General features: G+C 35.2%; 1 protein-coding gene across 2 annotated transcripts in view; it reads right to left on the bottom strand.

Moving 5' to 3' along the window:
* The window catches only part of PSD3 (pleckstrin and Sec7 domain containing 3), a 407,146-nt gene that overhangs the window by 78,096 nt on the left and 316,128 nt on the right, over positions 1–12,922 (bottom strand). For both annotated transcript variants that reach the window (XM_011373110.2, XM_011373102.2), the window contains exon 12: positions 1,102–1,172. In XM_011373110.2, the coding sequence (XP_011371412.1) occupies positions 1,102–1,172 (71 nt within the window). The remainder of the gene's footprint in view (positions 1–1,101; positions 1,173–12,922) is intronic.

Genomic DNA, 12,922 nt, shown 5'->3' with positions numbered 1-12,922 from the left:
TTTCTTTCTGGTGTTGGTATCAGGGTAATGATGGCCTTATAAAATGCGTTTAGAAGTGTTCCCTCTCACCTTCGATTTTTTAGAAGAATTTGAGAAGGATTAGCATTAATTCAGATTTAAAAGTCTGGCAGGATTTATGGGTGAATTGTTGATTACTGACAATCTCCTTACTAGTTACAGCTCTGTTCTGATTTTCTATTCATTCATGATTCAGTCTTAATAGATTGTATTTTTTAGGGATTTATCCATTTCTTTTATGTTGTCTAATTTGTTGGTGTAGTTTCTTAGAATACTTTTAATTTCTGTGGCATCAGTTGTAACATCTCTTTTTTTTTATTTCTGACTTATTTGAGTCTTTTTTTCTAAGTAGTCTAACTAAAGGTTTGTCAATTTAATGGATCTTTTCAAAACATCAATTCTTAGTTTCACTGATATTTTTTTTCCTGTTGTTTTTATGGTTTCTATTTCATCTATTTCTGCTCTAATCTTAATGTTTCTTTTCTTCTACTGACTTGGGGATTTGTTTGTTCTTCTTCTAGTTCCTTGGGGTATAAAGTTAGGTTGTTTATTTGATATTTTCTTTTTTTTTTATTGTATGTCTTTATTATTATAAACTTCCCTCTTAGTACTGCTTTTGCTGTATCTCATAAATTTTGGTATGCTATATTTGTAGACTTAGGGAGGATCTAAATGAAGATAACTAAATAAAGACATATTGTTAAAAATAAATAAAAGATGTAACTAATTTACAGTATAAATACCCATTGAAACAAGTGCTGCCATAGTTCTGTACCTGCACAGACCTTATGAAGTATAATTTAACTTATATTAAACATTTCTAATTGAACATAATTAGAACACGGCTCATCTGTTTCCTCTCATCATAACACATACACATATATAAAAATATTATACATGTTATATGCATAATTTCCAAAATAATTATCTTACCAGGAACAAAACAAATCCAAAAAAGAATTTAGATGTTAATTAAACAGTCTTTTGGGTGTTTTATGTGGCTTCTTTGTATAAAGTGAATATTTTTTGGGTAACTGGTCTATCATTGCATAAAGTTTTGAGGGCTTTATTTTTTATTTTTACCTTTTGCAAGTAAAGGACTGTTCCCTTTAGTACAGCATAAAAGGTTTTCCATCCTCGCTTGCCTCTTGGAGCTAGAAAGGAAAAAAAATATGGAAAATTTTATTTGACAGAAATGAGCATTTTAGAAAGAGAACCTAAATGGTCAACATGGAGACTGTGTTTTAATGTTCCTGGTTTCTTAGCTACCAAAACTTGTAATTATGAAAACTAAAATTTTCTTGAGCTTTACTGTATAATAGCCAGTATTCTAAAAATGTTTTCCATGTATTATCTCATTTAATCATCACAATAATTCTGAGATGTAGGTACTATTACTCTCGCTTTTTACGAAACTGAAACAGAGAAGTAATCTCTCATGGTCAAATAGGAAGAGGAGGAAGAATCTGAATTCGGATAGCATGGATCTACAGTCTGCCCTCTAGTAAAGATGACTGAAAGACTGGGAAAACAAGAGAGGCATATTGGAAGTACATATTAATGGAAGAGAAAAGTATGAAAGGCTCATGTACCAGAGCCTCTACGGCTTCACCAAAGTTTCTAGGAATCATAAGAAAAAGGTCTTAATATAAAAGAAGTCCTCTTGGCATTTCTCCCACACACCCACCAACCAGATTATAACTTTAGTTATTATTACTCCTGTGACAACCTGTGACACCTCTGCTGCAGAACCTGCTGCATTGTAACATTATCTTTTTGTGTTTCTCTTTTAGTAGATTGTGAATGACCTAAGAGAAAGTATCCATCTTTAGAATTCACAGAACCTGGCACAGTGCAAGGCAGACATTAGGCACCCTCACAAAAATTCTGCAAATAAATTTTCTTTCAGAAGTTCTTACATTCCTTTTGTTTCTGCTTTCCTTGACTACAAGAATTTCTATATATTGACTATATATTGAATTATATAAACTTTTACAGATTGCCCTAAAGCTAAAGCACAAATTATCAAAAGTTTACTATTTGTTCTTAATCTTAATAAAATAAAGCTGTAACTGGAAAACGTTATTACCTGAATGCCATTTTTCTAAACTTGTCTACCCAAATAGGTAGGGAGGGCTATTTATTTTTATTCCTTTATCAATTATTTGGTGGCCTTTAGGCTGTCTTTAACTTGGATACATGATTAAATTAGGAAGTACATTATTCTTAGATTTAAATCCTTTAAGTCTCCTTTGACTGAAGACTCAAGAATCCTTAGACTTGGAAATTGGGTGAATTTCTGTTTACAGAACATGGGTGCTCCTGCCAACACCATACTGAGATATCCACCTGGCAAAAAAGGACTCAAAACATCCACTCTGTAGATTTCCAGGGGAAATTTTAAAAATTATCCCATCTGTTTCTACTATGTAAGGTTTAAAAGTGTGTACTTGAAAATAAATTACAAAAAAAAAGTATACCATTGACAAACAAGTGTTGGCGAGGATGTGGAGAAAAGGAAACCCTCCTACGCTGTTGGTGGGATTGCAAATTGATGCAGCCACTATGGAAAACAGTATGGAGGTTTCTCAAAAAATTAAAAATAGAACTACCTGAAGACCCAGCAATTCTACTTCTGGATATTTATCTGAAGAAATCCAAAACACCCCTATGTTCACTGCAGCATTATTTATAATAGCCAAGATATAACGGCCAAGATATAATAGCCATGATATGCCCATCAATAGATGATGAGATAAAGAAGATGTAATACAATGAAAATATCACTTGGCCATAAAAAAGAATGAAATCTTACCATTTGAGACAACATGGATGGACCTAGAGGGTGTTGTGCTAGGTGAAAAAAGTCAGACAGAGAAAGACAAATACCGTATGATTTCACTTGTATGTGGAATCTGAAGAACAAAATAAACAAAACAGAAATAGACTCAGATACACAAACTGATGGTTGACAGATGACAGGGGTCGGGGGGCTGAATGAGAAAGGTGAAGGAATTAAGAAGTACAAATTGGTAGTTGCAAAATAGTCATGGGGATGTAAAGTGCAGCATAGGGAATACAGTCAATAATATTGTCATAACTATGTGTGGTGCCAGGTGGATACTAGACTTATCAGAGGGAATAATTTCATAAATTATATAAATGTCTAACCACTATGCTATACACCTGAAACTAATATAAAATAATACTGAATGTCAACTGTCACTGAAAAATGACAAATAAAAAAAGTACACTACAATCTCTTTTATAAAGGGGAAAAAAGTGACTACTATAAATAGAACCACAGATCATTACATATACATAAAAAACAAATATTGGCTATTGTTCGGTAGATGTCAAATGCTGATACGGTCGATGCGAGCACAGAACACAGAAGTGACAGGCTGTTGCAGAGTGGGACCAGAGGTGGCATGACGTGGTGGGGGAGCCTGACTGGAAAGCGGACCAGCTGGTTTCTGGACTTTGCCTTAAACCTCTCCTCTTATCCACCAACCCTTAACTGGAGGACTCCTGAAACAGTCCCTTAGTTTCTCAGGATTTTGGCTGCTTCATTTTAAAATGCAGATGATTCATGTAACTTAAGGCAAAACACTGGCTGATGCTGGAAAGGAATTTAGAAAAAAAAAAAAAACCCTTCTGTTTTCAATAGGAGGAACATAGGTCCTGGATTTTAAAGGCTTTCCCCAAAGCCGTAAAACTAGTTTAGTTTCATCTTGAGATTCCTTTAGTTCCACAATCTACAAATCTATTTTTTCCACTTTTCAAGGAGAAATCTCCTGTGAATCCATGTACATGTTCACAAAAATTTTGAACAGCTCTTTCTTATTACCACACTAAGCTAACTAGAAACAGATCTCAAACATCTCTCCAACTGAAATGTGATATTAAGTCACCTGTGGGTGACTAATGCTGTAAATCAGTGAGCATTAATCTTGTATTGCATTCTCTACTTTTCCATCTCCCAACGTAGTGTAAAACATAGCCTTGTTTTCCGTCAATTATAATCTAGTTGTTTTAGACTTAAATGTAGCAATCAAGTCTCCTAACAAGATCACTTAGAATCAAAAGCTCAACAGTAACTACGTAGTATGCAATAAAAGCACTGCTCCAAATGATTTTACATGTATTAACCCCTTTAACTCATACCATCGTTCTAAAAATAAGGTACTATTATCAACTCCATTTTTACAGATGAGCTGGTGTGGGCACAAACGAGTAGAATTCAGGGAAGAAAGGGACCACTGTGCAGGCAGGGAAGGCTCTCTAGAGGCAGGCTCAACCATTCTGATTTTAAAGCCACACACATAGTGCTTCTAAGGCTTTTGCACCGTTGGTGAGGCTTCTTGTGTGAAACACACGATCTAGACATCAGTGAATGAGGGGCGTTGTTTCTCATGATGATGACTGAAGAATGAGTTAAAACTGATTTCATAGCACATACTAAGTATATATAATTGGGGAAAGAGTTGTAATTGTAGTTACATAATGAATGTGATGGGAGAAATGAGAGAGATTATTAATTGGAAAACAAATGTATCCTATTTAAAGGCTTTAATTATAAGGAGGTTGGTAGGTAAGGTGCATTTTAACAAATCTAGGTGTCTATTGTGAATAGGTGTTTACTGAGCTTCACCAAACGATCCTATTTTATGGCCATTTTTAAGATGATAATCAATTGCCTTCTTCTTCAAAATACAAGATCTTGGAATACTTTAATTTTAATCACCTGCCTCCAACCTTATATAACGGCATCTACTACTTTAGTTTTTCTTTAGTGCTACTGAAATAGACATCATTATCTTTCTATAAACTACCATTGTTTGTTTAGATTTACCCTCATGCTTACTGTTACTTTTATTCATTACTGCTTTCTGTACCTAAGATTTTCAACTACTTTTTGAAATCTATACTTAGAAGTTCCTTTAGAGAGGGTCTTTTAATGGTAAATCCTTTTCCATTTTTGTTTATATAAAAATGTCATCTCATTAAAAATTCTAAGTTGACAATTACTTTTTCTTATGAAGATATTTCACTATCTTTTGGCTCCTGTTGTTAGAATGTCTATCTTGAGTCTAAATGTTATGTATAAGTATAATTTTCTTTAAATTTATCCAGCTTGGTTTTCTTTAGGCTTCCTGTATATCTTTTCCAAATACCTGTAGTCATTATATCTTCGAATATTGTCTCTCCTCCATTTTCTCCACTGTTGTAACCTCCGACACCCTTTAACTTCTTGCTCCATCCCACAAGTGTCTTAATTGCTCCTTCATATTCTCCATCTTTTGTCCTTCTGTGCCAAAAGCTGTGTAATTCTAACTCCAATACTCCTCTATGGGCACCCATATCCAGAGATGCCTTGAGGGTTTAAGTAGCCCCAGGGTTAGCTTGCCTCCTCAAATGTGAAAATACTTTATCATTTTAAAATGTTTTATTATAATAGAAGAGTTTCAAAATTTGTAGGCCATCATATTGCCAAAAATAGACTCTCAGGCTCTTTTTACTTCCTTTTTAAAAAAATATTTTAAAAACTTGTAATCTAGTGATAATTTATTTGGGGTAGGATATAGGAGATAGGGGCTGAGGACAGAATGAGAAATTAGAAAAAGGAACACCAGTAAGGAGGTTGTTATAATTGCCCAGATGAAAGAGTAAGGCCAAAATACAGATAGAGGTACAAAATAAATTAAGATAAATAGAAGGAAAGGAGATGACAGTTATGTTAACTGAGCACATATATTACAGTGCTCTGGGCATCGGGCTAGCTTTATAAACATACATTCTATTTGAGCCAAACAGCCCTTTTGGTTATATATTATTGCCTCTATTTCACACTAATGTCTCCATTATTAATTGCATTTGCAGCTCTGAGAGGTAGAGTAAGCTACTTCTTCGAGAAGGCTACCCATCTAAATATTTCAAAGCTACCGTACAGGGCAATTCAGATAAGGAAGTATGTTCAAAGGGTATATTAAGAAGGAAAAACTGTCCAGGTAACAATCTTTTGCAACAGTCAGGTTTGCTACTCCTGCGAGGTGGATGTAGGGGCAGGGAAAGGAGAACATGAACCAGGAGGGGAATGCGAGTCAGGTATGTTCTTTAATCTCACCGAACTCCAGGACCTTCAAATGTATCCCTGCTCACAACTATGGATTTCAGAACCAAGGCGCAACCCCTGTGTCTGCCTGCCCTCTCAGATGCTACCCGCCCAACATTTCTGCTGAGTAATAATGTGAAGAGCAATAATAATTACAGCAATCGTGATAGCAGCAGCTAACATTTACTGAACACATACTGTTTTAAGCACTGCTCCAAACTTGATGCATATTAAAAGCCCACAACTCTATGAGGGAGCCACTATTATAAGCCCCATTTTATAGACATGGAATCTTAAGACCCCACCTAATCTACAGCATTTGGTTCCCCGTGGCACTGGCCATTTTTACTTTGTAGGTGTTGGGGCCCAGGGCAGGCTTCCTCAAAATATCCCACAATGGCATATTGATTACTTTGATTTAACATGACTTGATAAACAGCACCTTGATAAAGGGCACGTTGACCTTTTCTTGTCTTCTTGAACGCAGTAAATTAACCTCCCCTGTGACAGGTGCCCTCCCTGCTCCAGTAGGGCTGAGAGAAACACCTGATCACTAGAGCTATGGAATTCGGGGTTAAAAAGCTTACATAACAAACCTTGTCACTCCTTTATTAATTTACTACCCAAGTCAAGACTTTTAGATTCCTCACTAATGAGCGCCTAAACCTAAGTGTCTATGTCCTGTCACTTCATAAATTTATTGTCTAAAAAGTATAAAAAGCTGGCTGGTTCACTATTTCTAAGGGCATCCTTTATGATCTCCTGTGTGCACATATTAACTTCTGTTTTTTTCCCTTCCCGTTAATTTGGTCTTGTGTCAGTTTTCTAATTAGTCTAGCCATAAGAACTCGAGAAGGGTAGAGAGGGAATTACCGTATTCCTGACACAGGGAGAGACCAGTTAAACCAGACTCAGGCTACGATGTCTTGGTTAACTCTGAGGTATAGGGGTGATATTTAAATTATTTAAGAGCTGATTCAGGATGGACCCTGACCTATCACAACAAACACCGCCCAATCAGGATTGAAGAGATATCCATGGTAAACAGTCTGTACAACTGAACCAGTACACACCCCCTATCAGCCTTGGCTGGGGGACTGTTCGTTAACCATTGTAGGTTAAAATAAGAAAAAAAAAGGCGAAAGTCTCCTGTAATTGTTATTCTACATCACACACTCACACACACAATTGGCAGTTGTTCCAAAGATGGGTGATAGTACAGGAAGTAGTAAATCTTCAATATTACAAACCAGTTCTTATTCATTTTCTCATCTATTTTTATTATACATTTGAAGAAATCTTTTTGACAATGTAAAGTAGAATGAACAATATTATTTTGGCTTCAATTATTACTGCTGATCTTTGCAAAACAGCTAAATGCATAACTGGGAATGACAGTACAGGTTGTCACGCTTCTTTCATCAAGAGGAAGGTAGAAAATATTACTGAGCAACAAAGTATTCAGTAAATAGTAACAATGACTATCTAGCAGAAATAAAGTTATTTAGTATTTTAAATCCACCAAAGGTTTAAGCTTCTGGCAAAAGTTTATATTTGCATACTGTACTTCCAATTTTAATTTCTTCTTAACTGAAATGGAAACAGATTGTGTTTAAGATCTTACTGTTCCAATTTATCTATTTTATTCAAGGGGAAGATAACTTTTTTCCTACATGAAAATCTCATCCTGTTTTTGACCACTCCTCACTCTGGGTTTCCTGATCATCTACTTTTTCCTTTTCTTCAAGTTTAATATCAGACTTAATATGCATAGAAAAGACATAGTATGTACATTGTTTATTTTTTCTTTTAATATAAAAAGCTTTCCTGTCTGTTGGATGAAAAACATTCTTCTCCTGCCCCAGTAAAATGACAAAAATAACATTTCCCCCACAAAGAGTAGAGAAAGTCAGTAAGCCACGTCCGCACTAATGTGAAAGGATTCTTGAGTCCCGCATTGCTTGAAGATTAACCATGCAGGCCCTGGGAGGCTAGAAAATAGGGGAAATGTGAGGATGCGATAGTTCTTTGCAAAATACCTTCATTTCCTCATATTAATGGAGAAAGACATTAATAAAATACCAAGGAGAGAATTCCAAAATGAATCCAATACTTTGCTGAACTTGGAAATAGAGACGTGCTCAGCAAAAGTTCTTCTGGACTAGTATAATTGGGACATGTCTATATTAGATTATAGAAGGCACAAGACATTTTTTATTTTTTATATGCATTACTTCATTGAACATTCAAAACAGCTTTATAACCAGCTACACTTATTAAGCCCATATTAATGATTAGTAAACTTAAATATATATAGGACTTGAGGTCAGGGAGTAAAAGAACTGAAGTTCAAATCTAGTATTGTTCATATATTGCATATTCACCCATAGATAACTTTCCATGAGAACCCCCAGACTGCTCGGTGAGCTTAGAATCATAAATATAGAACATGATGAACTAAATGTTCAATAGTATCTGATGCAGAAAATTTAGGCAGTTATTTCATCCCATGTGTAATGAGTGGTCTTGTAAGAACAGTATTAAACACAACATATCCGGTGTTACATGAAATGCCTGTGGGAACCAAGATGAAAATGCTTAACACTGACGTGATACTATAATAAATGATTAGCCATTTCTGGACTGGAGAGTGCACGTCCGTATCTAAAGAACAAGTTGCTCCTCAGTCTTGGTGGATGGCCACACTAGGAAATAAAACGAAACCATCCTGAGTATTCAGGAGAGGTTAAAAAAAGAAAAGGATGTTTATGTGAAATATTTTATGTTTTAAAATGTCGACAATGAATTAAAACAGTTTTAATAAGACACCATGGACCAAATCAGACCTGCTAACGATGACCTGCACAAGACATTTTGAAAGTTGCTATCTTACCCTCGTAACAATATCCAAAATCTGGGTGAGATTCTTCCTGCCTTGGTAGGAAGCACTTCAGTTCTACATCACTGAGGAGGTGAAGGTACAACTCGGGCAGGAGGAATTTGTTTTCTGAGACTGGTTTGCTAAAGATTTAGGTAGATTCATAGATGATGGCCCTACAAATCATTAAGTGAGGTTAAGGGTGATCCTTGTTTATTTATTCTTGACTTTCTTTCATAAAATATCCTCAGGCACCACCATGAAATACTAGTAAATCTTAATTAATAGAATAACTCAGACACTTTCAGATGACTCGCAGGAAGCAATGGAATCCAAGCTGTGCATAACAGAAGTTATCTTTGGGAAATGAGTCACATGACATTAAGCAAGTGGTAGTATTAATTACCACCAAGTTTATAACAGAGTGGTAGAAATAAAATAGTACTATTACTATCTTATATTTCTAAATAACTTAGCTTGAAACATGTAAGGCAATTTATACATTTTTGGAAAATCAGTTACTCCCTAAGATTGGGAACTATTACATGTAGTCAATTCTATTTTATAAAAAGAAAAACTGGGGCAGCCTTAAAAGAACCAGAAGTATAACATATACCTACTGTTTCTCCCAGAAAAAGATTTCTTCATTTTATATGACAGGAATAGATTTATATTACTAATAGAGAACAGAACATGAAACAAAAGAGAATTGGAAGAATAGTCTACCTAAGATGTCCCCTGGAAGGGTGATATTCACTCTGGAAATGGTTCTATTCCTTTAAGAAGTCAAGACTCTTTCCCTAAATCAATCTTTCTAGAATGGCAGAAAGTACTCTGTACTGGGAAATGGATTTAATTCACACTGTGATATCTACTATTTCTCTGATTTTAGACAAGTCACCTGACGTCTCTGGCTCTAAATTTTTAAAATGTACCGTAATTACTTTACAATGTTGTTGCAATGTTTATCACATAACGATTATTAGAACACAGACTCTACTCCTAAAGAGTTCTCATATAGAGGCAGTTACATTAACAATGCAACTCATCTCAATATGATAAGTTGTATAAACCACATGGTAGCATGGCACTAATAAAGAGATCACATTGAGATTTCAAGTAGGTAAAGAGAAGAGGAAGTTATTAATTCTACTAAGTAAAATTTGGAAGTCAAAGATTTTAAATAAGGATTTCATTTTTAGCAGGACTTTGAAGGAAAAAAAAAAATGGTTTTCTTTTGACCTCCAACTACTCTACAATATTATTTGGACTAAGACATTGAATCAAAATGTGGATTCTAATTATGGAAGTCTCATAACATTGCTAATTACTACCATGCTTTATTAAGATGACCTCTGGACAGAAGTCAACCTAGTATTTTTTATAGAGAGCATCTGGTTTGAAATTCTGGTTTCACCTGAATGACCTTGGCAAGCAAGTCATTCAGCCTCTCCGTGCTTCACTTCCTTTCTCTGTAAAATAGAAATAAAACGGTATCTACTTCACAGGATAGTTCTGAAAATTAGATGAGTTAATATATGTGAATCCTTTAAAAGTATATTTTTAAAGTTAAGGATACTACCTGCTAAAAGAAAATGCATCCAATTTGCATGCTAAAATACAAAGACTTACTTTTAAAATTTCATTCATGTATTCGTAATTTTTTCTTTGTTAATGTCAATATTTTGAGTAGAAATATCCCCGACATTATTGATGAATTTTTAACAGAAAGGAGGTACATCTGTTACCTTTAAGAGAGGGTAGAGTGCAACACATTTGTTAACATATCTATTGTTTCTATTTTGTCCCAGGTCCTGTGTCTTAATAGTGGAGAGATCAATCATAAGTGTAAACAATAAATATAAATGATGGAAGAAGGGACAAAAGCTGATGGAGAACTTTTCACTTAAACAACCTAAAAATGTACAAACTTAACTTACAAATATCTTTTTCTACTTGGCTAGGAGATGGATTCACTGGTGGCCATTACTAAAAGCACAGGAAGAATTTTAAATGACTTGTGCTCAGGATGGAAAAGAGTGCAGAACATAACAAGACCATATCATCATAAGCTAAGGGTACAGGAAAAAACACAAAAATGACTCTGAATATATAATTATTTTTTCAGGAAAAACAGAAGTGCTACAATTATATACTTTTTTTAGAATTCTGACAAATTAACTATACCTCACATTCTCTCTGGTTAGAATGTTCCTTCTCTAAATATCACCATGACTTGACCCTTCACTTCAACTAGGTCTCCGCTCAAACGTCACCTCATCCAGAGGGCTCCTGAATCACTCTACGCAACACAGCACCTGCCCACTCCCTTCTCTCCTCACTGCGTTTTTGTTCGCTCTCTGGATCACTTCACACCACATAGTTGGCATTCAGCTCCCCACTACATTAGAACGGAACCTCCAAGTAAGTACTTTATTTGATTTGTTGCTGTGTCCAGAGAGCAGATTAAGAATATACACACACAAAGAGAATAAAATATCAGATATCCTAAACAGGGATGTAAACAATGTGACTCAACACTGGAGAGATTTAAAAAAACAGTTTTCTTTATCATTCAGGTGAAACACATTAGAAAACTCAGGATGCTTAAAAAGAGGAGGCAGTTTAAAATTTTGGTACAGATTATTTCAACAAGATAATGTTGGATATGAAAATAAGGTATCAATAAAGACCAAGGCTCATAAGGAACAAATGTAACTTGACAAATTACTATAGGTTTTCAAGAGTTAATAAAGAACAAACTTCTGTGGTAAAGAATTTCAAAATTCTAGGAAATGAACACGATCTCATCATTTTTTTAAATTGAGGTATGTGACATATAACATTATGTTCGTTTCAGGTATACGACATGATTGGATATTTGTATATTTTGTGAAATATTACCACAATAAGTCTAGTTAACACCTGTCAACATACAACTTTGTAAATTTTTTTTTTCTTGTGATAAGGACTTTTAAGATCTACTCTCTTAACAACTTCCAAGTATGCAATACAATATTGTCAACTATAGTCACCATGCTCATAATTCTTATAAACTGAAGGAAGATGCTGGAGAACTTGCTGTTTTTAATAACCATCTTAAAAAACTGGACATGGCAATATGTTACTGAAGTTCAATAACTTCATTATAAGTGAAAGTTATAAACTGAATTCCAAGAAAATCAAGCCTACTAAGGTTTTTTCATAATTTCTGGAATAATTTTTAGAGCTCATTATAAAACAAAGCAAAGTGCTAAAATAAAATTACAATCTATCTGAGAAGCACAGGTAACTGCCGAATCAGATAAATAGGCTTATCAAGTGACACCAAATCAGATTTCTTCAGTTTCACAAGCACCTTCTGGCTAACAAACGTGGTCAGAGTCAAAGACCCTGCTGAGTGCGCACTTCAGCAACTAGCAATTCAAATAAGCTACTGTGATTATAAAACAGCCCAAGGTCCATGGGGACCTTTAAAATGCTCCTGGGCAAAAGCTACTGCAGATCAATAATTACTAGGGGAAAGAATGAGCAGCCTCCAGACAGAATCTGTTCTCTTGGAAATGTGATAGCAGTTTAACTGCTTTTCTCCAAACTTAAGAGCTTTGGGAGCGACTGCCAGATCCTCCTGAAATGTGGTTCTTCACCACAAGGCTGCCCATGCGCCAGTGCCAGAAAACAGTCCACTGCCATGGGCTGCATCTGAAGTCATGCCACTGTACGTTTAGCTCAGCTTTTCCTACTCAGGTCGAACTTCTTCTACTTATTTAGACTTCTGATGCTCTACTGTGCTTCCCACCCTTCTGTACAAGGAGAAACAGGGGTCCATTCCTAGGAGTATCGCGATAAGCAGCCTTTACATAAATTACTAAGTGCTGCTAAAACAACAAGAAACCACGTTTCCCCACCAT

The sequence above is a fragment of the Pteropus vampyrus genome, unplaced genomic scaffold, assembly GCF_000151845.1.
Source record: "Pteropus vampyrus isolate Shadow unplaced genomic scaffold, Pvam_2.0 Scaffold8, whole genome shotgun sequence".
Classification (NCBI taxonomy): domain Eukaryota; kingdom Metazoa; phylum Chordata; class Mammalia; order Chiroptera; family Pteropodidae; genus Pteropus; species Pteropus vampyrus.
This window is presented reverse-complemented; position numbering and strand designations above follow the sequence as displayed.